We start from the raw sequence: 25,567 nt of genomic DNA on the forward strand, positions 1-25,567 counted from the left end.
ACAAAAAATGGGGCCAGAGGGCAGGGCACTTGCCTCGCACGTGGCAAACCTGGGTTCAATCCCCAGCACCCACATGGTGCCCCAAGCACCACCAGGAATGATCTCTGAGTGTAGAACAGGAGTGACCCCTAAGCAACACCAGATGTGACCAGAAACGAAAACAAAACAAAACAGCGTTGGGAGCCATCATCTTGGCTGGGTTTAGGAGCATTCCTACATCCCCTGGACTGGTCACTGAAGTCACTGTGAGGAGAAGCCGAGCACTGGACACAGAGTCAAAGGAAGCGGCCAGCTAAAGGGCAGAGGGCCCTGGACGTGCGGCTCCAGTCCTGGCCTGACTCCCTCCTCCACCTCCCGATGCTCCATTTCCAGAGTCCTCCATGATTCTGAGGGCCAAGACACTGAGCAACTTTGGGTGGGGGAGAGGGGAGGATGTGGCTGTGGAATTCACCTGGGAAGAGTAGCAGCACCCTCTGCAGGAATGGGAACCCAGAAACCCATGGTCCCCTGGAGACAACGGGACATTCACTGAAGCTGGAGAAAGAACAGAGCCGTGGATGGTCACCCCCCACAACAGCACCTCTCAAGCGGCCAAAGAAATGGCCCAGCTCAGGACTGACCTCAGGGAGACGACAGCAGCTGAGTTAGCCCAGGTTGGCTGGCTGCCTTACGGAGATGGGGCAGATTGAGTCCGTGCCCTGCCAAAACCTAGCGCTCTACCCACACCACTGTCAGCGAAACGGCCCCCGCTCAGGACTGATCTCAGAGAGATGCCGAGAGAAACCTGCAGTTTGTGTGTGTTATTGTTTTGGGAGCCACACCCAACGGTGCTTAGGGCTTACTCCTGACTCTGTGTGCAGGGACCACTCCTGGCAGACTCGAAGAACCAAATAGGATGCTGAGGATGGAACCCAGGTTGGCCACCGGCACAGTCAGCATCCTACCTGTGGTATTATCGCTCCGGCCCTGCAATTGACCGTCCTAGCGCCAAAGCCCTTGAAGCATGCGGCCGCAGATGCAGCCATGCAACACCTATGAGCTCACAGCCCCGTAGAAGCAAGAAAATCAGATGGGAAAATTGAGCAGAAGAGGCCCACTACACTCACAGAGTGAAAACAATAACACAGAAGGCCCAGCTCAGGAAACCCTCAGGACTGCAGCAACACCATCACAAGATAGATGCTGCAACCAGCAAGATCAAGGAAATGAATTAGGGTCTGCTCAGAGAGCAGGCTTGGGGGGGGGGGGAGGGTGGATGGAAAACGGGGGATGTTGGTGGAGGGAAGGGCACATGGGTAGAGGGGCTGGTGTTGGAATCTCGAATACCTGAAACAACTGTGTGGGGAACAACTCTGTAAATTACAGTGTTGAAATAAAGTTTCATGCAGAACCCAAAAAGAGCCCAGCATTGAACATGGGAGAGGAGAGACTGTCCGCGGCATCCTGGCGGGCAGAGAGGCCGACCCGGGCCCCCGCACTCCCCATCCCCCCAGACTCACCCGAACATGGCTGCCGTCTGCCGGGTGTTCTGCTGGGGCGGGGTGGAGGTGCTTGTGGAGAGCAGGGCGTCGGTGCCAGCCTTCTCCCAGTCAAAGGCCTCATTCTCTGCGATCCCCCGCTCCTTCATGCTGTTCTCGAACACTGACATGATCAGCTGGGGGAGGGGAGCCGGAGGAGGGAGGACAGAGAGGTGACCCTGGGGGCTAGCAAGAAGGAGCAGGCACTTGCTGGGATGGCGGGGTGGGGGAGAGAGGGGCCGTCCAGGAAAGGGGGCATTGGAAGGAGAAGGGCACATTGATTTTCAATGAAAACATGCAGAGGCTATGCAAATCACCATGCAAATGACTTGTTTAGGCCACACCCACACACCCCTCCCTGCTGGACATTGGCCTGAAATCGGGGCCCTTTGCTCCCTGCCCTGTCCCTTCAGCCACTTCCAGTCTCTCAGCAGAACAAACTCCGTGTGTTTCCCAAGCCTGCCACCTGGCCTTCCACCTTTCCCACAACCTGACCCCTCCGAGGCCTTCCTTGATGCCCCCTACTGCTGACCCGGGAGTGTGGGGCATGAGGTCTGGGCCGGTCTGGAGTGTTGGGATCTGGTAGGTTCTACAGTGCACGGCCAGCAGGGGCCCAGAGGGGCACCCTACACCTGTATGGTCTGGGCTCCAGCACCACCCCAAGGTCAAATTAGGATTGGGGGGCCTCATGGCTCTCTGCCCAGGACCAGGACTGTGGTTCAGGGGATTTGGGGTGCGGAGCTGCCGACCAGCCTGCTGCTAACCGCTCTCCCCAGAACATCCAGCTGGTGCTCTGCCGGAAGCAGCCACTTCAGTGAGCAGCCACTTTACCCAGCTTACTCTGTGTCTGACATGAGGTAGAACAAGGCTGTTGGGGTCAGGGGGATCTCCCAGAATGAGGGGCTTTTGGAAGGGCTCTGGGCATGGAGGGAGAAGATTGGCCCAGCCCTGCCCTAACCACCTTTGGGCCCCAGTTTGCCTATCCAGGAGATGGGAATAATCATGCCACTTGGTCCTCTGCAGAGTTGGGGTGTAAAGTCTTTAGGATGACCTGGGCTAGGGGACTGGAAGAGGCCAAGGGGCTGAGTGCATGCTTCAAATGCAGGAGTCCCAGGTTCAACCCCCAGCACTGCATGGTCTCCTGAGCACCACTGCCAAGAGGAGCACTTCAACACTGCTAGATGTGACCCAAAAAACAACACCGAGATTAATTAAATCAAGCACTTGGCCTCATGAATTGTTAAGTGCTAGATCAGTAACACAAGTACACTCGTTGTCACAAAAGGAAAGTAAAAATGTTTAGAAATGGTGGGGCTGGAGCGATAGTACAGCGGGTAAGGCGTTTGCCTTGCACGCGGCCGACCCGTGTTCAATTCCCGGCATCCCATATGGTCCCCCGAGCACTGCCAGGAGTGGTTCCTGAGTGCAGAGCCAGGAGTGACACCTGAGCATCGCCGGGTGTGACCCAAAAAGCAAAAAAAAAAAAAAGTTTAGTAATAGAAATGCTTCCTACAAGAACGAATGCAGGAAAAGTAATGCATTTAAAAAAAAAAAAGGAACAGATACATTTGTGGTGAGACATAGCTGCTGTTTATAAAGGGGCCACGTTTCTGTGTAGCGGGAAGACTAGGGGAAACGCTCAGGACCGCATGGCAGGGTATTTGGGCCAGAGAGATAGTACAGCGGGGAGGGCGCTTGCCTTGCATGCAACTGACCGAGGGCCAATCCCCTGCACCCCGTATGGTCCCCTCTAGCACTGCCAGGAGGAGCCCTGAGTGTAGAGCCAGGAACAAGCCCTGCACACCGCCGTGTATGGCCCCCAAACATAAGCAGTGAACAGAGCGGCAGGTGTTGGCCTCAGCAGGCCCCCAGCTCAGAAGGAGGCATTGGCGAGTGGGCGGAGGGGTGCCGGCACCTGGTAATCCGGCTTCGTGAAATAGTCCAGGCTGGCGATGTGATCCAGGAAGAGGTGGAACTCCGAGGGCATGTGCTTCAGCAGCATCCGGTGCTCGTACTTCTCCTTGATCATGCCGACCTGCTCCTGCAGGCACACAGACAGGGGGAGGTAGAACCCCGGATGCCACCCCTGGCCCCCGGCCGGCCCTGCCACCCCTCCTCAGGCCCACCTGGCCTGCTCACCTTGTCCTTGATCTTCCTCCAGGGCAGCTGGCCCACAGCAAATTCCACCAGCATGTAGAAGAGGGACCACAGGTCGTCATGGCGACCCATCTCCTGGTGGGGCACGGGGGGTAGGGAGGGGGTACAGCTCTCAGGGTCCTCCCTGGAAAGGAGGGCTGACCACAGAAGTGCCACATGCAGGCCCTAAGATGGAACTGGGATTTTTTCTGAGACCATGGTCGTTCACAACAGTGCATGGCCCCTGGGTTTGCTCCCCCACACCGGGATGGGGTGCCCCGAAGCTGGAGTGTGTGCCTGCGGGAGGGCTCAGGTCCAATCCCCAGCAACCCCAGCACCGCTGCCAGAGGCCCCGGTGGCCTCCAGCACCATCAGGCTGAGCACTGAAACAGTGAGGTCACCACACTGGGCCAAGTATTCCTTACACTGGTCCCTGCATCCCCAAACAAGTGCTTGGGTCTGAGCATGGGAGTGCTTGCCAGGCCTGTGCAGGAACCTGGGTTCCATTCCCGGCTCCACAGAGCACACACACACACTGAGAACCTTGTATGCTTTACCATCCCATGGGAATGGGCAATGACCATCAAAAGAACATCCCCGAGGCTGGAACGATAACACAGCAGGTAGGGCGTTTGCCTTGCACGTGGCCAACCCCGGTTCAATTCCCAGCATCCCATATGGTCCCCCGAGTACCGCCAGGAGTAATTCCTGAGTGCAGAGCCAGGAGGAACCCCTGTGCATCACCGGGTGTGACCCAAAAAAAGGGGGATCCCCACCCCCGCTCCTGCCCCCAGCAAGGACCAAGAGTCTGAAGAACCGCTTCTCCCACATTGGGTGTCAGCTGCTGTCTCTGCCCCAGCCCCCCAGTGGGCTTGGCCACTCACCCGGTTCTTATGGGCATTAACTGAGGCATAGCGGACGGTCCCTCGAAACCCAGCCACGTTGCGAGGCTGCAGAGGAAAAAAGAACTAGGGTCCTCTCCCATGCCCCTCCCAACCCTGCTCGCCAGCCCGGCCCTGCCTGCAGGATCCTGACCACCGCCCCCCCAACCCCTCCACTCCATCAAAGTATCCGCAGAGCCAGCCTGATGCACCAACCCCAAACCCACAAGCCCTCCTGGCCCCACTCAGGGCCTGCACTCACCGTGACCGGGAGCCCAGGCTAAGGGACAGGACAAGACCCAGACTTAGAGGATGCGGGCACTGGCCCCCCACAGCAAGAAAAGCAGTGACTCCCCAGGGGGGGCCCAGGAGCAGCTACTCACGGGTCGAACGTCCCCCGTGGTGTTGGTATACTGCCGGGCTAGTCCAAAATCCAGCATGTAGCACTTCCGGTAGGTGGAGGGGAGCCGGCCCATGGCAAAGTTAGACTACAATGGGACAGGCAACATGAGCCGTGGGCATCCCCTGCCGCCCACATCAGAGGCACCAGCAACAGCTAACGGGGCAGACGGCTGGGCCCACAGACAAGACCCCTTCCCCCTTGTGTCCTCGGGCCGAGGGAGCCAAATTCTGAGCCAGGACTGGGTCTCCTATTTAATTTATTTTATATTCTTTACTTTTGTGTGTGTGTTTGGGGGGGAGGATGCTTGGGAACCACACCTTGGCAGCGCTTATGGGCTGCTCACAGCAGTCCTCGGGGGACCATAAGTGGCACCGGGATGGATCTGGGGTCAGGTGTGTGTGTCAGGCAGCTGTGTTACCTGCTGTACTGTCTCCCGGTCCCTCTTCTCATTTGAGATGAGGGAGGGAAGGGGTTAAAAAAAAAAAAAGAGGAGGGAGGCCAGAGTGATTGCCTTGCATGCCTCCGATCTGGGCTCAATCCCCAGCATCCCATATGGTCCCCTGAGCATCCCCAGGAGTTATCCTGAGTGCAGAGCCAGGAGTAACCCCTGAGCATCGCTGAGTGTGGCCCCAAAACTCAAAGAGGGGTGGGGGTCTCCAAGGTCACACAGCAGCGAGGACCCGGGGGCTGGGGGTCTCGGCCTGAAGCCCGGGGCTCAGCGTGGCTCAGCGTGGTGTCCTGTTCTAAGGCCGCAGGAGCCCCGTAGCCCTCTCACCTTTCAGTCTGTGGCCCTGGGGACTGGAGATGTTTTCCTGGCACCAGAGCCAAGAAGTCACAAAAGCAGCAACTTGCAGTTCCTGAGCTGCAGCCACTGAACCTTCCCTCAGGCCCCGCCCATGTCCCCTCTCGAGGGCTCAAGGTCAGAGGAGTGGAGAGGAGAGAGAGAAGAGAACAGAGAGGGCAGGGGAGGCTACAGAACGGCGATGGGGGGGGAGGGGAAGAAGTTGTCCTCCCACCCACCCAATTTCTATTCCGGAGAGGACGGGGGAGGGGGCTACTCTGGGGGGAGCGCGTGCAGTGGCCTCACCGGCTTGATGTCGCGGTGCAGGAAGCCCACCGAGTGGATGGCCTCGATGGACTCCAGGATCTGCTTGCCCAGCCGCAGCGTGGTGCTCAGCGTGAAGGTGCCTCGTGGCTGACTGCGGCGCAGGTCAGCCAAGTTTCGGCCCTGGGTGGGGGGGGGGGGGGGGCGGAGGGAGCACTCAGTGGTCATCCTGACCCCCGCCCAACCCCCTGGGTTCTGCACAGCCTGGCCCCCAGCAGCTCATACCCACTTCCCACTCCTGCAGGGACTCCCATTACCCCCTGCGCACACACACACACACACACACACACACACACACACACACACACAGACTCCCGCCCTGGGTGCACAGACAGACAGACAGACACCCTGGCCCTCACCTGCAGCTGCATCACCACGTAATTGAACTTCTCGTTGCGGCCACAGCCAATGAACCTGCACACATGGTCTTTACCTGAGGGGCAAAGACAGTAGCTCAGCCCCCACCCCGTCCTCCTTGCCTTTGCCTTTTTCTTTTCTTCCTGTCTGCCCGCCTGGCAGGACGCAGGGGACCATATGAGGTGCCGGTGAAGTTGGGTGGGTCACGTGCGAGGCAAGCGCCTTTCCTGCTGTATCTTCGCTCTAGTCTCACCTGTGCTGCTTAAATATTTACTTTGATGCTCAACTAAAGAAATTGTTTCTGGCAGAAAGAAATTCAGAGATTCTTCTTTCATTAGATTCTTTTTTTTTTTTTTAAGTGTTTGGGCCATACCTGGCTTACTCCTGGCGCTGTGCTGTGGGGATCACTCCTGGCATTGCTCAGGGGACCATATAGGATGGATGCTGGGGATTGAACCCTGGTCAGTCACAAGCAAGGCAAGCGTCCTACCTACCTGCTGTACTATCTCCCCAGCCCTATTTATTATTTTCTTTCAGGTCCTCCCCAGCTGGACCTCGGTCAGCCAAGCAGGTGCGCCAAGCCCGAGTCCTCCTTCCTCACAGATTCCTTCTTCTCTCAATCAACCCCAAGGGCTCCCTGCATGCTCCCTGCCTGCCTGACATCTCTCTTACTCCCACCTAGTCTAGAAGGGCACTTAGTTCCATCCTCACTCTTAGGCTCGTCCTCCTGGAGCCCCGGCCCCACCCACTGGCCGCTGGCATCGCCCGCCCTGCCCACACACCTTGCAGCTTTTTGAGCACAGCCACCTCCATCTTGAGGACTTGCTTGGGCTGCTGGGCCGACTCCACTTTGAGGGCCACATTCTCTCGGGTCAGCAGGTCCATGGCCTCGTAGATCTCACCGAAGCCCCCACCTCCGATCTTTTTCAGCTGGAGAGACAGGGGTGAGGAGTAGGGGGCAGGGATCAGGCTGAGCATGGTCACACCCCACCCGCTTCGGGGTGGCATCTTCCCTGGGGGGGGGGCGGGGGCGGAGACTCTATGAAGGGGAGGACAGTGTCTCCCTTCCTGCACCCACCCCCCACCTGGGTGCTCAGTCCAGGGGTGGGCAGCCACATGCACGCACGCACTCGAACATACATACACATGATCCCACGCACTTGCATACATGCGCACACTCATATCCACGTTTGCATACACACGCATGCACACGCTCGCACACACATGCGAGCCACAGAGCCACAAAAGTGATGCACACACTTATATACACGGTGCACACGTGCATATGTACACACGAGCATGCACAGATACAGATAGGTGCACACATGCGTGTGCACACTGCGTGTTCATGTACAACATGCAGTTTACACAAGCACGTGCGTATGTGTATGCTTGTATGTGTATGCTTGCATGTGTACACATATGCATCAGATGTCAGAGTGGGTGGTGAAAGACTGGAGACCAACTGTAGGCAGACGTGGAGACCCGTCTGGGTGGGAGTCAGGAGATAACAGGCCCTCTAGACCTTCTCTGGAGGACACCCTCAACCCCACCACTACCACCTCTCCCTCCCTCCAGAAGGAAAACCAGTTTCCGGAGCTCCCGGCTTCTTGCGGAGCCCATGGGGGAAGCAGCCGGGGCTGGCAGTCTTCCCTGAAGGCTGTCCCCAGAGGGAGAGTGGGAGTGGAGGACATCGTCCAGCAAAGGGCGTTCACTGCCCAGACCCACATGCCCACCTGAGCCTTCTCTCAGGGCAGGGGGGCTGCAAGAGATTGGCAGGAGGGAGACATCTGGTACAGGACAGGGCCATGGACAGCTGGCCCAGGGTGAGTGCCCAGGGAAGGCAGGGGACACGCAGCAATGGACGAAGGATGGGCAAGGGGGAAGAGTCAGCTAGCCAGTCCTTCCCAGTCAGGCCCCAAGGTCATGGAGAGTGAGGGGGAGGTGGCAGTGATGGGGACTGGGGAGGAGGTGCCAAGATCTGAGAAGGTCTCACTACGGCTTAGGATACACCTCAGGGCCAGAGAGATAGTAATTGCACACAGCCAACCCGGGTTTGATCCCAGCATCCCATATGGTCCCCTGAGCACCGCCAGGAGTAACCCCTGAGCATCGCCAGGTGTGGCCCAAAACACACAAAAAAGATGTACATCTCAGTTCTCAGCTACCCAGGCAGCCTGTCCCTCCAGGAGGTCTCTCCCCAGCCCCCGCCAGCACCCCCTCCACCTTCCCCTCCACCTTCACGTCCTGTGGCCTCCCCACTCATAAGAGCAGCTGGGCTGGCCAGTGAGCACCCAGGCCGCTCTGCCGAGCAGCTGGCCCTCTCGGAGTCTCCCAATCTCTGACTGAGCCCTTGTCTAGCATTTACTCAGCATCACTCGGTGCCCCATAAATGTTTAATGGCTCAAGATAAATGTTGATGTGTGAATGGAGGGGCGCCGGGGCGGGGGCAGGGCTAGGCAGGGCAAGGCAGACTTCCCAGCAGCTAATAATGGGAACCCCTGCTAGAAAGCAGAGAGGAGACTGGAGGGAGGATTTCAGAAGAGGAGTGGAAGGCTGTGGGGATCTGGAAGGTTCTTGGGTCCAGGAAGGGACGGGGAAAGAGGACGGAGGAAGAACTCTAATAAACCAGAGTCTATGACCGCTTGAGGTGCCAAGGGAGACTTGGAGGAGAGTCTCAGAACCAAGAGCATGTCGATGCACAGGGGAACCATGGCCTGTCTTTCTCTGGGGAACCTCAAACTCAGGGGAGCTTCTGCTCTCTTCTAGATTCCTCTGCAGTTTGCCGTGTGTACGCACAGAGGAAAGGGCAAGGGAGAGGGAAGTGCCCCCTATCTGATCCAGACTCACAGACACCACCTCAGTTCATGCCCCCAAGACTCCAAGGCACACAGACTGGGCAGCTGGAGGGAGAGATAGTCAGGTGTTTGCCTTGCACACAGCCGATTTGGGTTTGATCCCTGGAACGGCATAGGGTTCCCCAAGCACTGCAAGGTGTGATCCTTGAGCAGAGAGTCAGGAGTCAATCCTGAGCATCAATGTCTGTTACCCTCACACCACCACATACAAACAAAGCAGAAAAAAAAAAAAGAAGAAAAAGAAAAAAACTTCCAGCAGCTCAGACTGAAGAAGGAAGGTCAGTGGAATCCCCCCTTTTTTTTTTTTTGCTTTTTGGGTCACACCCAGCGACACACAGGGGTTACTCCTGGCTCTGCAATCAGGAATTACTCCTGGCGGTGCTCAGGGGACCATATGGGATGCTGGGAATCAAACCCGGGTCGGCCGCGTGCAAGGCAAACACCCTACCGCTGTGCCATCGCTCCAGCCCTGGAATCCCCCATTTTGCACAGAAGGAAAGTGATGATGCAGTTAGGGACCTTGTCTCAGTGCTGTTGACATAGCAGAGTCACGTTTCATTTGCTTATTTTGTTTTTATTTTGGTGCCACATCTGACAGTGCTTACTCCTGGCTCTACACTCAGGGATCCCTCCTGGTGGGGCTCGGAGGGACCCTGTGGGTGCTGGGGATTGAACCCAGGTTGGCTGCATTCAAGGCAAGCGGCCTCCCCACTGGCTTATTGCTCCCGTCCCCAATTCAGGCGATCCAATGCAGAACACAGTCTTCACCTGGGTGTTCATGGACTGGGGGGCCGAGCTGGAATAAAGTGAGCAGGGGCCAGAGCATACTTGTGTGCAAGTATTTCGTGCACATAGCCGACCCAGGTTTCATCAAACCTGGGTCTTCCATGCCCTACCAGGAGTGATCCCTGAACACAGAACCAGGAGTGAGTTCTGAGCACTGTCAGGTGGGCACAACAAAAGAAAACAAACAGACCCCATGCCACCCGGCCTGCCTTTTTCAGGATCCCCTCCCTAACTGAAGGAACTCTCTTGGGGCTGGAGCGATAGCACAGTGGGTAGGACGTATGACTTGTATGCGGCCGACCCGGGTTCGATTCCCAGCATCCCATATGCTCCCCTGAGCACCGCCAGGAGTGATTCCTGAGTGCAAAGCCAGGAGTAACCTCTGAGCATCGCCAGGTGTGACCCAAAAAGGAGGAAAAAAAAAAGACCTCTCTGAACTGCAGGTGGAATATGACCCGATGGGACCAGATTTCACAAAGCATTGATGGAAACCTGATGTTCTTGGCCCAGCTCTGGTGCACTGGGGTGAGTTTCTGAAATTCTGAGCTTTCCATTTTCCTCCTGAGTAGAATGATAGCCTGGGACTAGAGCTGGTGAAAGCATCCTTCGCTCTGTGATTCTGATTCTGGGCCCGGCCAGTCCTGGGCAAACAGTAGAGCCTGCTGGCCACTGAGCCAGCAGTCACACAGACCTGATTCCCCTGACCTATCACAAGAATCTGGCAGGGTAGCGCATCTCTCTGCCTCAGTTTCCACACTTGCAAATCAGGGATAATTATACTATAGTGTCTATTCCATAGGTGTTGGGATCATGCAGGTAAGGCACATTTTGTTCTTTTTTTTTTTGTTTTTGGGCCATACCTGGCAGTGCTCAGGGCTTACTCCTAGCTCTGCACTCAGGAATCATTACTGGTGTTGCTCTGGGGTGCTATATCCAAATGGGGTGCCAGGGATTGAACCCAGGTTGGCGGTATGCAAGGGAAACACCCTGCCAGCTGTATTATTGCTCTGGCATGAAATACTGCAGATAAGGCATTTTGGATAGTTCCTGGAAACAGTAAGAGTTTAAATCAAGGGGCTGGAGTGATAGCAGAGCGGGTAGGGCATTTGCCTTGCACGCGGCCGACCTGGGTTCGATTCCCAGCATCCCATATGGTCCCCTGGGCACCGCCAGGAGTCATTCCTGAGTGCATGAACCAGGAGTAACCCCTGTGCATTGCCGGGTGTGACCCAAAAAGCAAAAAAAAAAAAAGAGTTTAAATCAAACGCTAAGGTTTCTTTTTAGTGTTAGTATATGTCCTTCTGTTGCTGAGAGCACTTTTCCCACGAGCAAAGTGTCACTATTGCTCCAGGACTCCACCCAGTGCCTCAGACCCTCATTTTCCTCCTGCCACTGTGCAGCTCTGGGGGCTTGTTCTGGATCCCTGTGCTTCCAGCCTCTCTCTCCACTCCCTCCACTGGGTGCAGGTGTGTGTGTGGGTGGGTGGGGGAGGGGCGAAGGGGACGGCTAACACCCCATGCTGTCCTTTTGGTTCTCTGAGGGCTGGGAGGGAGAGGGGGTTAAAAAGAGGTCGAGGTCCTGGCACTGATGCCAAGTTCGCCCCTTCCCCAGCTGGCCCCTTGCCATTTCTCTCTCCCTTCACCTTCTGCCTCCTCCTTCACAACCAAGACAAGGCCAACCAGCACTAGCTCAGCATGTAAACCCACATAACCAGACCTCTTCAATGCAAAAGTCCTTCTCTCCTCCTCCACGTGGTCAGGCTAAACGCTACTGAGAGAACCCAGAGGCTCTGGGATCATCTTTCCTCCCTTCACCCCCCAGCCATGCCCCCCTTCGCCCCGTGGCCACGCTCATTCCTCTCATCACAATTCTGGACCCCCTTCTGCCCCCATTTTCTGCCGTCTTCCTCTCTCTCTTCTGCAGTTCTCCCTTGAGCATAAAAAATTCCTCCCTGGGGCTGGAGAGATAGCACAGCGGGTAGGACGTTTGCCTTGCACGCGACCGACCCGGGTTCGATTCCCAGCATCCCATATGGTCCCCTGAGCACCGCCAGGAGTAACTCCTGAGTGCAGAGCCAGGAATAACCACTGTGCATCGCCAGGTGTGACCCAAAAAGCAAAAAAAAAAAAAATTCCTTCCTGGCCCGAGCGATAGTACAGTGGGTAGGGCATTTGCCTTGCATGCAGCCAACCTGGGTTCAATCCCCAGCATCCCAGAGGTCCCTTGGAGTTTTCCAGGAGTAATTCCTGAGTGCAGAGCCAGGAGGAACCCCTGAGCACCTCCAGGTGTGCTCCACCCCTCCCCGCTAAAAAAAAGAAATCTCCTTCCCTCCTGCCCCACCCTCTCTCCCACCAACCAACGCCCTTCAGTCCCAAGGGCTTCTCTGGCTGGACAATCCCTGGGCTATTAGGGGTCCAGTGGCCAGGGGGTGTTGCCATGGAGACCCCACTCTCCTCTCAACCTCTCACCCCTGCTGAGCTGGACCTGCCTCCCCTCCCCACCAATAATTCAGTGCTGACTATTGTGTCCCCCGCTTCCTTCGTCCTGGCTCCCTACTCTGGTGCAGACCCACAGTGAGCCCCACACCATCCCTCCCCCCTCCCAGGAAGATAAAGAGGATTCCGGAGCGAGCGCTCTGGGAGATGCGGGGGGGGGGGGGGCGGGGAGAGGCAGGAATTGGTCTCCAACAGGACCCACTCATCAGAGACGGTCTCCCCCCCACGACCCTCACGTGGCCCTCTCCCCACGCGCCCAGCCCCCCGCCCCAGGGAGCTCGGACTACAACTCCCGGCAGGCAAAGCAGCCCGAAGTGCTGGGCTGCGGGAGCAAGGCACCCTGGGAGATGGAGTCTCGGCGTGTTGCACCTGCCGCAGGAAGCCGCGAGGGGAGGAGGGCGGCGGGCGAGAAGGAGCGAGGCTGCGCTGGGAGCCGGCTGCGGAGCCTCTTTCCCGAACCTCCGCGGAAGCGGCGGCCTCCCCGCCCTTCCCCAAGGTCCGGCGGAGAAAGAACCCCCTCCCCCACCGACCCCCCTCCCCCCAGCACTCCTCCCCCCCCCCCCCCCCCCCCCGCCCCGCGCTCTGCAGCTCCGGCTCCGGCATCCAACCAGGAGTTGTTCCAGGCTGGGCCCGACCAACATGACCCAGCGGGGAAAGGGGGAGCGAGGCAGCTGGGGTTGGGGGGGGCAGGCTCGGGGGAGGCGACTGTGCACCAGTGTAGACAAAATTCAAGGCTCCGCAAGCATCATGCAGATGAGACAGGGGCACCTCCCTCCAGTGGTAGGGGCGGGGGGGGGGGGGGTTGTACCGCCGGCCGGATCCTCTCCTGCCCCCCGCCCTCGGCCCCTCCCACTGCCCCGCGGGGTCACTAACTCACCACCTTCCAGCGATCCTTGACCACGTAGTTGGCCGGCAGGATGTCGGCCTGCTCCCCTCCCCCACTCATGTTGGTTTCGTCCTTAAGAGCAGCCGCTAGGCACTGCATCCGCCAGCCGGAGGGAGGGGTGTCCGCAGGGCCTGCCCTGGGGGGGCCATCTACCTGGAGAGTGCGGAGGGGCTGTGAATGGGGCGACTCTGGACCCGGGGTCACTTGGCGGACTGATAGAAGCACCCCCCTAGTCCTGGCTGGCAGCCTCCCTGGCCCACTGGGCACATTCTCCAGCGGGAAGCGCTAAGTGAACACCCCCGTGGAGGTCAGAGGAGACGAGAATTACAAGTAGCGGTGGGACAGCGGTCCCCGCGTGCGGATGGGGCAGAGAGGGGCGGTGGGGGGAAGGAGTTCGCCAAGACATGCTGACAGCAGGGAAGCAGCCTAGACTGGGACCCACCTTGTGAAAGGGAGCCGGGGCGGGGACCCCGGGGGAGGGAAGGAACAGTTTCAGGGATTTCCTCCGTGACCCCAAAGCACCCACCCGTTTGCTATGCCACAGAAAGCCTGTGCAGCCCAAGGAGAAGAAGGGACCCGTGGGCCAGGCAGCCCCGAGCTGCTCTCGCCCAGGGGGTGCTGCTGACCGAGAACACGGGAGGAGCCTGGAGATGGAGGCAGGGAGGGGAGCCCAGCTCGGGGCAGCACAGCCCCTCCGCACAGAAGGGGGCAGATGCGGTGACTGTGATGGGCTAGACCGGAGTCTGGAGAGAGAGTCCGGCGGAAGTGGGGAAAGACGGGGAGCGGTGGGCCAGAATGCCAGGGAGCTGCAGGTCACTGGGTAGGGGGGAGTAGTCGCCACTGACCACACCTTTCTGTGGCTGCTCAGGGCCAGCAAGAAGGAACATAGCACTAGGGAGGGCAGCAGTTGGCTATCGTGGTGTGTTTGTATGCATCTGTGGAGTCTGTGTGTGTGCTAAGGTGCAGTTTTGTGTCTGCTGGTGTGTGATGGGCAGGTGTGCAGGCAAGGGGTAAGAGATGCTTTGTGAGATCGCTGCCACGCTAGCAAGGAGTGAGCACCAGGGCCTTTTCATCCCCCTTCCTCCTGCACTTGTTCTCTGCTTATTGCCCGGCCCTCACTGTGACACTGGATGACAGGTTGGGAGAGAGGGCAGGAAGAGGGAGCCAAGTCCCTGAGGCTGGTGTGGGGACCCCCTTCATGCGTCATGGTGTGCCGTGGACATGTGGGAGAAGGGAACCATCACGGGGACAGTAGCTGTCACTCTCTTTGTTCAAATGACCTGGCTGACTGCTCCAGTCCACAAGACTTCAGGGCACAAGGCGGTGGAGACAAAGAGGCCTCCTTAGGCTACTAAGGCGAGGCCAGGGAGGGCAAAGGAGGTTCTAGAGAGAAGGTGGCAGAGATGGAGTAGGACACAACGAAGGGTTGGGAGAAAACTGAAGAGACCACCGAAGCAGCTGGCAAGGGGTGAAAGAAACAGAAGTAGGTGCGCTCTGGGGGGCTTCCAGGGCCTGGGAGCTGGAGTCTATGGACTGACGGGGAAATTTGGTTCTGTTTCCGTTTTTATGGATGGGTAAGCCTCAAAGGGAGAGGTGAGGTGGGGAACGGGAGCATAGAGGCAAGAGGCTTAATGAGGGCCACTTGTCTCTCCCTTAGCCCCGAGGAGCACACTCAGCTCACACTAGGGTTGGACCCCACAAACTTCAGGAATCTGCCACCCCCTCAGGACCTTGGGTGTGGAGAGGGGACTTGTGAAGGAGGAGGTCTCGAATAGCAGTGACAGCATGCACACAAGCAAGTGTGGTGTCTATGGTGTGTGTGTGTGTGTGTGTGTGTGTGTGTGTGTGTGTGTGTGTGTGTCAGAGAGAGAGAGAGAGAGAGAGAAAGAGAGAGATCTACCTAGGAACTTCTCTGGCGGTGGGGTAGGTGCGGATGTGCAGCTATGTGAAGTGTGTTTGCGAATGTGGGTGCACAGGAAGGAGCGGAGACCGGCGAGGAGTAATGGGAACAGGTGAACAGAGGTGTGGAAGTGGGCTGAGGGGGGAGGAAGGGACGAGTGATGGATGAGAGGGGGGGGTTGGGAAAGAAACAGACAGCAGAGATCAGAATGACAGGTGAGGGGGCGAGGGGACCGCGAGAGGGAGTGAGGAATGGAGGGAGGAGAACAGGAGAGAGAGAGAGGTTATGGAGCCGGTGGGGAATGGGTGCCCGGAGGTGGCGCCTTGGGGTCGGAGGGCTGTGTGCGGGGGCAGGGAGCGCTCCAGGCCCGGGATGCGGCCCAGGCGGTGTAGGCCAGCGTCCCCGGGGCGGCGATGGCAGCAGGGAGGGGGAGCTGGAGAAGGCAGCGGGGCGAACCAGGCCCGAGGCCCGGCTGGCCCGGGGCAGGAGCCCCCCGCCGCCCCCCGCCCTGCGGCCCCGCCCCGCTCACCTGCTTTGTGCCCGCTGCGGCTGCGGCTGCGGCGGCGGCGGCGGCGGAGGCAGCGGCTCGGGGCGGCGCATCCCCCGGGGCCGGGGCGGGGCGGGGGCGGGGGCGGCTCAGTGCGGCGCTGGGCGGCCCGCTCCCTCCGGCGGCGGCGGCGGCGGCCTCCCGACCCGGACCATCCCGGCCCGGCCCGGCCCGGCCCCGATCCTTCTCGGGCGGCGGCAGCGGCAGCGGCGGCGGCGGCGGCGGCGGCGGCAGAGCGGGGAGCTGCCCACAATGCACCGCGCCGCCAGCATCAGCACCAGCCCTGACATCACCCGCCCCCCGCCCGCCGCTGACATCACCATCAGTGCTCTGACATCACGTTCTGCCCCGCGCCCGTCGCCCGGGCCCCCCCGCCGCGGGCTCTCAGTTTTTCTTGCTCGTCTCTGCAGTGACTTGCCACCTCTCCCCCTGGAAGGCCCCATCACTTCTTACCTGTCCCCGTGAAGCTCACCTGTGTCCATACCTGTGATTATCCTTTCCACTCCATGAGGGTCCCAATCACTGTTCACCTGTCCCGTCAGCCTGAACTGATCTGGTCCATCCGCCATACCTGCATGTTTTCCTCTAAATTCAGTCCCCGGCAGCCTCCCTGACCTCCCTCTCCCCATTGCTCCTCACAGACCCTCCCCCATAACTCCAATACCCACGCACGCGCGCCCGGACACGCACACTTGCGCACACACGCACACATTCACACAGGTATGCACACACGCGTGCACACATATACAGGTGCAGACTACCTCCTTGCACCATCCTCACTCTCTGACACTTTCTTCCATCTGTTGATGGAATTCTGCCATTGTTCTTTACTTCCATACCCCTGGATTTTGGGGGGGGGGGGTGACGCACCAGGCTGTGGTACTTGAGGTTTCATATTCGGTGGCCCAGATTAAATCAGGTTGGCTGCTTTTTGGCAGAGTCTCCTGCCCCCGCGCCTGGCTGTCCTCACCGAGGCCCCATGGAGGGGGCGGGTTGAGTTTCCCTTCCCACCCGGAGCAGAGCACTGGCAGCCGAAGACCTCCAGAACCAGCCACAGCCGTGCTGAGACCACTCTCCACATGTTCGGACAAGCCTCATGCATGAAGGAACCGGCAGAGGAACCCAGGCAAGCGGGTCCCGGGGCTGAGATATCCAAGCTTGCTTGGATCAGGACTGGGCCTTCTTCACCCAGATCCCCCATCTTCCAGTAGGAAGGCATTACACCCACCAGCTGCCGCCAGCGCCAGGTGGTCCCATCAACGACCAAGACCCAGAGACTATAAAACCCAGCTCCCGGAAGACATCTTATTATCTAGTTCTTACTCTGGAGAACCCGGCAGGCTACTGAAAGTATCCTGCCCGCATGGCAGAGTCTGGCAAACTTCCCGTGTTGTACTCAATATGCCAAATACCAGTAACAATGATAGGTCTCGTTCTCCTAGCCCTGAAAGAGCATTGAATATGGCTCTTTTAAAATCTCAGGGCTAGGAAGAAGGAGATGCTACTGGTGCCTGCTCGTGGTAATCGACGAACAACAGGATGATCATGATCGTGATCGTGATCGTGATCACGACAGCTTATTAGGCAAGGACCTTTACTCCTGCACTATTTCTGTGGCACTGTTCCTTACTACTTCCTTTTTGTTTTGGTTTGTTTTGGGGCCCACACCAGGTGATGACATTTCTAGCTCTGTACTCAGGAGTGACCCTGGTGGTGATGGGGAACCATATGTGGCATCAGGATTTGAACCAGTGTTGGTCAGATGCAAGGCAAGTACTGTCTCTCTGGCCCACCATTCCTTACTTCTTTTTTTTCCTCTTTTTGGGTAGCACCCAGTGATGCTCAGGGGTTCCTCCTGGCTCTGCACTCAGGAATCACTCCTGGCGGTGCTCAGGGGACCATATGGGATGCTGGGAATCGAACCCGGGTCGGCCACGTGCAAGGCAAACGCCCTACCCGCTGTGCTATTGCTCCAGCCCCCCCCCTTTTTTTCTTTTTGACCCTTCCTTACTTCTTACGAAGAAACATATACTTATGTTACTACAATATTAAAAATTCTCCCTAACAACTCCCTCGAGAGAATTGAGGATTGTTCAACATTTTCTGTATGTCCTTTATACTACATGTACTTTATCTGGCTCCCAGATCCTTCCTCCTATCTTTAACACCTTCAACCAGCGCATCTCCAGTAACAATAACAATGGCAGTAATTATGCCAACAGCAATTTATTCCTACCACACACTGTTCTGACAGATATATTAAGCCATTTAATTCTCATGACCACCCTGTGAAGTAGAAGTGATACTGTTGTACCCATTTTACAGATGAGGAATAGAGAGGTTGAGTAATTTGCCTTAGGTCACACAGCTCCAAACTTCATGATTTTATTTGTTTATTTTATTTAGTTTTGGTTTGGGGGTCCACACTGTCCTGCTGGACACTCCCAGCAGTGCTCAGGGGTTACTCCTGGCTCTGCATTCAGGAATCATTCCCATTGGGCTCGAGGTACCAAATGGGATGCTGAGAATCAAACCCAGGTCAACTGAGTGCAAGACAAGCTCCCTTCCCTCTGTACTATTGCTCTGACCCCACATAATTTTATCTTAATTTTTTTAAGTTTAGTTTTGGGGGTCCACACCTGGTGATGCTCAGGGCCTACTCCTGGGTCTGTGTTTAGGGGTCATTCCTGGTGGTGCTCAGGGGGACATGTGATTCTGGGGTCGGACCCTGGCTTTGAGCATGCAAAGCATGAGTTCAGCCATTTGAGCTCTCTCTCTACTGACGCAAACACTTGAAATCCAATTGAAATAGAATGACCTCTGAGTCTGGAAGAAGCGAGGAGACCACAGAGGAGGTACAATCAGCTGTGATTTGAGGGGCCAAAGCAACAGTACAGCGAAGAGGGTGCTTGTCTTGCCTGAGGCTGATTCAGTTTCAATGTCCGGCATCCCATATGGTGCCCCAGCATGGCCAGGGATAATTCCTGAGTGCAGAGCCAGGAGTAACCCTGTAATGCTCAAGGACCTCTCCTGGCAGGCTCCATATGTGGAGCTGGAGATTAAACCTAGGTCATCTGCATGCAAGGCAGACACCGGACCTGCTGTACTCTCTCCGGCCACGCCAGATCAATACAGATTTTCCAACAGATAAATGAATGGAGCCATGACAGAGAGAAGAGAGTCTCCCAGGCTGAAAAAAACACCATTAGGTGAACAACTGGCAAGACCGTCTCAGGCCTTCTGCCCCCTGCTACAAGAACACCAGGCCTGCCCCCATCTTGTTTGGGGGACTGGAGCAGAGAGTGTGGTAAGCCAGTTGAATGCCCTTTAGGACAAGGTCCCGTTCCTCCAGCAACCTGTGATGCTAAAGGCTGACTATTCTCTGCTCTTGCTCCTGGAATTTCTGTTGACTGAGAGAACTATGTTATGCACAGCCTTTCCTGAATATCCCATATCCAGTTGATGATCAGCCTGTAAGAACGAAGGTCGGGGGCTGGAGTGATAGCACAGTGGGTAGGGCGTTTGCCATGCACGCAGCCGACCCAGGTTCGATTCCCAACATCCCATACGGTCCCCTGAGCACCGCCAGGGGTAAAACCGGAGTGCAGAGCCAGGAGGAACCCCTGTGCATCGCCGGCTGTGACCCAAAAAGCAAAAAAAAAAAAAGAACGAAGGTCGGCCTCCCTCATTCCAGCCCTGGAAACTTTGACGGGGCATCCCATATTCAAAATTACTCCCGGAAATCAGCTGAGACCTTCACTTAGACCACAAAGCTCAACTTCCTCTCTCCCCATCTTGCTTGCTTTCTCCTCTGTAGGTGCTGATTCTTAGCACATCCCAGGAGGCCCTTTGCATGATTTCCTGGGGGAATCTTACCTTCAGACAAGGAACTGGTGAGAAATTTGATATAAGTCGAACAGTATTGTGTTAGATTCCTAGGTTGACATTTCCACTACTACCACTTCCTCTGGAGCCAAATGCCCTCATCAGGGCGGGAACCAGGTCTGGTGTGGGCACCGCTGGACAATACCCAGGGTGTAAGGCTAGTCTGCAGCCTTGGTGCCAGACTTGCCATGACCACCACATATGGTCTCCTAAGTCCCACCAGAGTGACCCTGAGCACAGAGCCAGGAGTATCCCTTGAGCACCACTGGATGTTCAACAACTCTGTGTGTATGTGTGTGTAATAATCGGAATTTTTATAGTAAATTAAAGAAATTGAATGAGAGTCCTAAATTGTTTACAAAATAGATTAATGTCCTTCAGGGTAATAAAACCATAACTTTTAGGATTACCTTCTCTACCAGACAGAAAGGGAAATTGCCGCACTTATTACTGGGCCCGCTGGAGCAAATCGATGAACAACGGGAGGACCGTGACCGTGACCATTACTTTACCAAATTGTGAACTGTCTGGGTCATTGTCATTGTCAGTTGAGTAAATAATGTTTTTCTTCAGATACAAATGATTCTTAAGTCAGCTTGCTAGTTAATGTTTTATTATGATATCACAAGAGTCTTGATACTTCAGTAACATTCTGGATAATTTTTTTCAATTGCAGAATCCAATTCAATAAATTATTGGATTATTCCAATTAAGCACAGCAGGTAGGGCATGATGAATTCGATATGCCAAAAACAGTAGCAACAAGTCTCACGATGGAGACATTACTGGTGCCCGCTCGAGCAAATCGATGAACAACAGGAGGACAGTGCTACAGTGCTACCACTTCCCCTACTTAGATAAAAATGTTACTCTCCTGTCTCCCAACTCCAGTTGTTTCGGATGCGAAATCTGCATATTCTTTTTGGGGAATCGGAGGGCACTTGTGACACCTGGCTGTACTCAGGGTTTATTCCTGGCTTGTACTCAGGGATCACTCCTGGTGGGGCTCAGGGGACACTCCTAAGGTATATAAGGGATCAAACTTGGGTTGGCCACATGCAAGGCCAGCTCCTGCCCCACTACTATCTCTCTGGTCCCTTCGCTTTTCAGCAGGACTTTTACTTCTTATGTCTATTATTTCTCTGGCTACTTTTAAGATTTTATTTTTTCTTATAATTGGTGCGTTGGGGTCATTTTACTTATGTTTCTTGTCAGTGTATAGTTTTTATCAAGTTTGGAAATTTCTTAGCCACTATTTTCTCAAAATTTTCATTCTACCCTGCTCTCTTTATTTATTTTTGGCCACACCCAGCAATGCGAACAGGTTACTCCTGGCTTTGCACTCAGGAAGTACTCCTGGTGGTGCCGAGGATCTAGCTGGAGTTGGCTGCATGCAAAGCAAACACGCTACCCCCTGTACTATCTCTCTGGCCCCTCGACCCTGCCCTTTTCTTCAGAAGCTCCAATTGCCCTATACATTAGTCTGCTTGAATTTTCCCTGCTGAGCTCTCAGGATGCTTTGCATACTTCTTCTCAGACTTTCCTCTCACGGGTTTCAATTTGCATCGTTTCTACTCCTATGTCTTCAAGTTCATTATCTTCTCTTTTGCAGTGTCTGATCTGTTATCAATTCCATCCAATGCATTATAATGCAGTTGTCAGCTCTGGATATTTAAAACATCTTCCATGTTCAATTTTCTTCTAACTTCCTAAAATGTATGGAAGCTATAATGACTCTTTTTTTTTCTTTTCGGGTCACACCCAGCGATGCTCAGGGGTTACTCTTGGCTTTGCACTCAGGAATGACTCCTGGCGGTGCTTGGGGGACCATATGGGATGCCGGGGATCAAACCCGGGTTGGCCGCGTGGAAGGCAAATGCCCTACCTGCCGTACTATCACTCCAGCCCCTGTAATAACTCTTGTAATGTGATTGTTTAATGATTTTATTATCATAATAACTTCTGCATCCATTTTGATTAATTTCCTCTCACTTTGGGTAACTTTTCAGTGCTTTTCCATGCTATAATATTTACTTGTTTATTTCTGGGTCACACACCCAGTGGTGTTCAAAACTTACTCCTGGCTCTGAGCTCAGGGATCATTCTGGTGTGGACTGGAGTACAATATGGAGTGCCAGAGATAAAACCAAGGTCAGCTGTGTGCTTGTGCTTGGCAAGTGCCTAACCACTCTATTACCCCATGCCACAATTTTGTATTGGATGTAGTAAAATATTGTGAACTTTGTCTTATTTGGTCATCATTAGGTTATTATTGTATTTTAGTAAAAAAATATATATATATGGGCTGGAGCAATAGCCCCGTGGGTAGGGTGTTTGCCTTGCACGTGGCCGACCCAGGTTCGATTCCTCCATTCCTCTTGGAGAGCCCAGCAATCTACCAAGAATGTCCCACCCACATGGCAGAGCCTGGCAAGGTCCCTGTGGTGTATTCGATATGCCAAAAACAGTAACAAGTTTCACAATGGAGATGTTACTGGTGCCCCCTCAAGCAAATGGATGAACGACAGGACGACAGTGCTACAGTGCTCTCTCTCTCTCTCTCTCTCTATATATATATATATAATAAATACAGTGCTATATACTATATACTGTATATATATAATATATATAGTGCTATATAATATATATATATATATTTGGGTCACATCCTGCAGTGTTCAGGGATTACTCCTAGCTCTGTGCTCAGGGATCAGTAGTTTTGGCAGCGCTCAGGAGACCATATGGAGTGCTGGGAATGAAACCTGTGCAAAGTAAGCACCCTACTCACTGTACGTTCTCCAGCCCCTGCAGTAAATATTCTTGAACTTTTTCCTTAGGTGTAATTAATTTACCTAGGAACAGTTTGATCATTTCAAGGGTTACTACCATCCCCTCACTCAGCTGCCCTTGTACCCTAAGTTATAGCTCAAACCCAAGGACTCCCACAGGTAAAGCAAGTGCTCTGAGTGCAGAGCCAGGAGTAACCCTGAGCATTACTGGATGTGGTCCCAAAACAAAAACAAAAATGTAACTGGCCATTACAGATACCATGACAGTTCTGTGCAGGGAAAAGTGTGTGGAAAGGGGAACAGGCAGTAAGGCTGGGGTTCTAAAGCCATATATGGCCATCCAGACCCCGCCAGGAGTGATCCTTGAGCACGGATCCAGGAGTAAGCCCTGAGCATAGTTGGGTATGTCCTCCCCTCAAAAAAAGCAAAATTGGGCCTGGAGCGATAGCACAGTGGGTAGGGCATTTGCCTTGCACTGGGCCAACGTGGGTTCGATTCCCAGCATCCCATAGGGTCCTCTGAGCACCGCCAGGGGTAATTCCTGCACACGGAGCCAGGAGTAACCCCTGTGCATTGCTGGGTGTGACCCAGAAAGAAAAAAAAAAGACATGCGTGTGCTGCCTGAGTACGCGCCACCATGTCTCCCCGCGAGAGATATGCACTTTCACACCTTCGCAGTTTAATGCTGGGATGTGTACAGGGGTCTCTCTGACTTTGGAGAACCCCTGCTCTCTCTTAAGCATGTTACTCCCTCCCTTGCCTTCCTCAAAACTTCTAAGTAAGGAACCAGAGCCATAGTAAGGTGGGTAGAGCACTTGCCCTGCACACAGTCAAACTGGATTTGGTCCTTGACATCCCATATGGTCCCCTGTGCACCACCAGGAGTGATCCCAGAATGCAGAGCCAGGAGTAACCCCTAACATTATCAAGTGTGGCCTCAAAAAAAATCCCACCAAAACAAAACAAGAAAAACCTTTCTAAATAAAAGCTGGGAGCGATAGCACAGCGGGTAAGGCATTTGCCTTGCAAGCGGCCAATATGGCCGACCTGAGTTCGATTCCTCCGCCCCTCTCGGAGAGCATGGCAAGCTGCCAAGAGTATGTCCCCCGCACGGCAAAGCCTGGCAAGCTCCCCATGATGTATTCGATATGCCAGACACAGTAACAACAAAGTCTCCAATGGAGACGTTACTGGGCCCGCTCGAGCAAATCGACGATCAACGGGAGGGCCTTTACCTTTATCACTAAAAAACAAAACACACACACACACACACACACACACCCCACCACCACCACCACCAGCACCACCGAAACCTCAGAAATAAGAGACTAGGGAGATATAGCACAGAGTCTTGCTTTGAGTTTTGTGGCCCCAAGGTCCCCTGACATCTTTTTTTTTTTTTGCTTTTTGGGTCACACCTGGCAATGCACAGGGGTTACTCCTGGCGGTGCTCAGGGGACCATATGGGATACTGGGAATCGAACCCTGTTTGGCCGCGTGCAAGGCAAACGCCCTACCTGCTGTGCTATTGCTCCAGCCCCTCCCCTGACATCTTAGGAGCTAAGATAGCACTATTGGGTCCCAGAGCTAAACCATCAGCCTGATTAGCACAGCATAGCTCAGACTGGGCCCCCACACCGTCTCTTTGCCTAGGAGCACCCCCCTCGGAAAAAAAAAAAACTTAGAAGCAAACTACTTTATGATTCAGCAATTCCTCGGCTGGGTATTTACTCAAAGGAAATGAAATTAGGGTCCTGAAAAGATAATCATCAGCACCTCCAGGCTCATTATTTACAATAGCAAGATAGGGCAATAACGCAAATGCCCATTGATGGATGAAAGGGTAAGAGAGAGAGACAGAGACAGACAGAGACAGAGAGAGAGAGAGTGTGTGTGTGTGTGTGTGTGTGTGGGAGGAAGGGGACTGAGAGATAGTGCAGTGTGTGAGGTGCTTGCCTTCTATGCAGTTGACACAAGTTCCATCTTTACACCACATGCAGTCCTCTGAGCCTGACCAGGAGTGACCCATGAGCAAAGAGCCAGGATTGAGCCCTGAGCACTAATGGGATGGGACCACCCCCCTTAGTGGGGGGCGGGGCGGGAAGGAAGTTTTTCATTTGTGACAACAAAGGCCTTGAGGGGCTGGAGAGATAGCACAGTGGGTAGGGCATTTGCCTTGCACGCAGCCAACCCAGGTTCGATTTCCAGCATCCCGTATGGTCCCCAAGCACTGCCAGAAGTAATTCCTGAGTGCAGAGCCAGGAGTAACTCCTGTGCATCGCCAGGTGTGACCCCAAAAAAAGCAAAAAAAAAAAAAACCAAAAAAACAAAGGCCTTGAGGGAATTATGTTACGTGCAATAAGTTAGACAGAGGAAGCAAATACTGTGTAATACTTGTGTGTAGAATCTTAAGACAAAAGCAAAAACCATCTTAGATGGGGATATGGTTCAGTGCTCAGTGTAGGCTTTTTTTTTTTGCTTTTTGGGTCACACCTGGCGATGCACAGGGGTTACTACTGGCTCTGCACTCAGGAATCACCCCTGGCGGTGCTCAGGGGACCATATGGGATGCTGGGAATTGAACCTGGGTCGGCCGCATGCAAGGCAAATGCCCTACCCTCTGTGCTATCTCTCCAGCCCTCTCAGTGCAGACTTTGCATGTAAGAACCCCAGGTTTGATACCTGAGTATCATTTGGTACCCTGAGCACTGTGGGGAGCAACTGAGTTGGCAGTAGCCTCTGAACACTGCTGGGTGTGACCCTAAACCCCAAATCAAACAAAACTAAAAACAACTGATTTCAAAGACACAGAATAGAATGATGACTGGCAGAGGCAAGAGACAAGAAGCCGGTGAGAAGGAGAAGGTAGGAAAGAGAACGAACTTCCCATTACAAAATGACTTTATAGTACAGCGGGGAGGGCGCTTGTCTTGCACTGGCCCACCCGGTCCCAGCCCCAGCATCCCATATGGTTCCCTGAGAACTGCCAGGAGTGATTCCTGAGCCCAGAGCCACGGGTAAC

The 25,567-nt window shown here is 54.9% G+C and overlaps 2 protein-coding genes across 3 annotated transcripts in view; one reads left to right on the forward strand and one right to left on the reverse strand.

The window, feature by feature from the left end:
• The window catches only part of TTBK1 (tau tubulin kinase 1), a 42,708-nt gene extending 26,607 nt beyond the window's left edge, over positions 1-16,101 (reverse strand). Inside the window, exons 1-10 of one of the 2 annotated variants that reach the window (XM_056126333.1) lie at positions 15,854-16,101; positions 13,416-13,573; positions 7,182-7,329; positions 6,402-6,475; positions 6,025-6,165; positions 4,918-5,022; positions 4,538-4,603; positions 3,657-3,749; positions 3,433-3,558; positions 1,500-1,654 (exon numbers count right to left, since the gene is read on the reverse strand). In XM_056126333.1, coding sequence (XP_055982308.1) covers positions 1,500-1,654; positions 3,433-3,558; positions 3,657-3,749; positions 4,538-4,603; positions 4,918-5,022; positions 6,025-6,165; positions 6,402-6,475; positions 7,182-7,329; positions 13,416-13,523 — 1,016 coding nt within the window. In that variant the 5' untranslated portion in view covers positions 13,524-13,573; positions 15,854-16,101. Of the gene's footprint in view, positions 1-1,499; positions 1,655-3,432; positions 3,559-3,656; positions 3,750-4,537; positions 4,604-4,917; positions 5,023-6,024; positions 6,166-6,401; positions 6,476-7,181; positions 7,330-13,415; positions 13,578-15,853 lie in introns of both variants that reach the window. The other variant, XM_056126332.1, reaches the window with a different exon arrangement.
• DLK2 (delta like non-canonical Notch ligand 2) overlaps positions 1-25,567 on the forward strand; it is a 442,344-nt gene that overhangs the window by 263,627 nt on the left and 153,150 nt on the right. The window lies entirely within an intron of this gene.

This window comes from Sorex fumeus, unplaced genomic scaffold, assembly GCF_029834395.1.
Source record: "Sorex fumeus unplaced genomic scaffold, SorFum_2.1 ptg000061l, whole genome shotgun sequence".
Lineage (NCBI taxonomy): Eukaryota > Metazoa > Chordata > Mammalia > Eulipotyphla > Soricidae > Sorex > Sorex fumeus.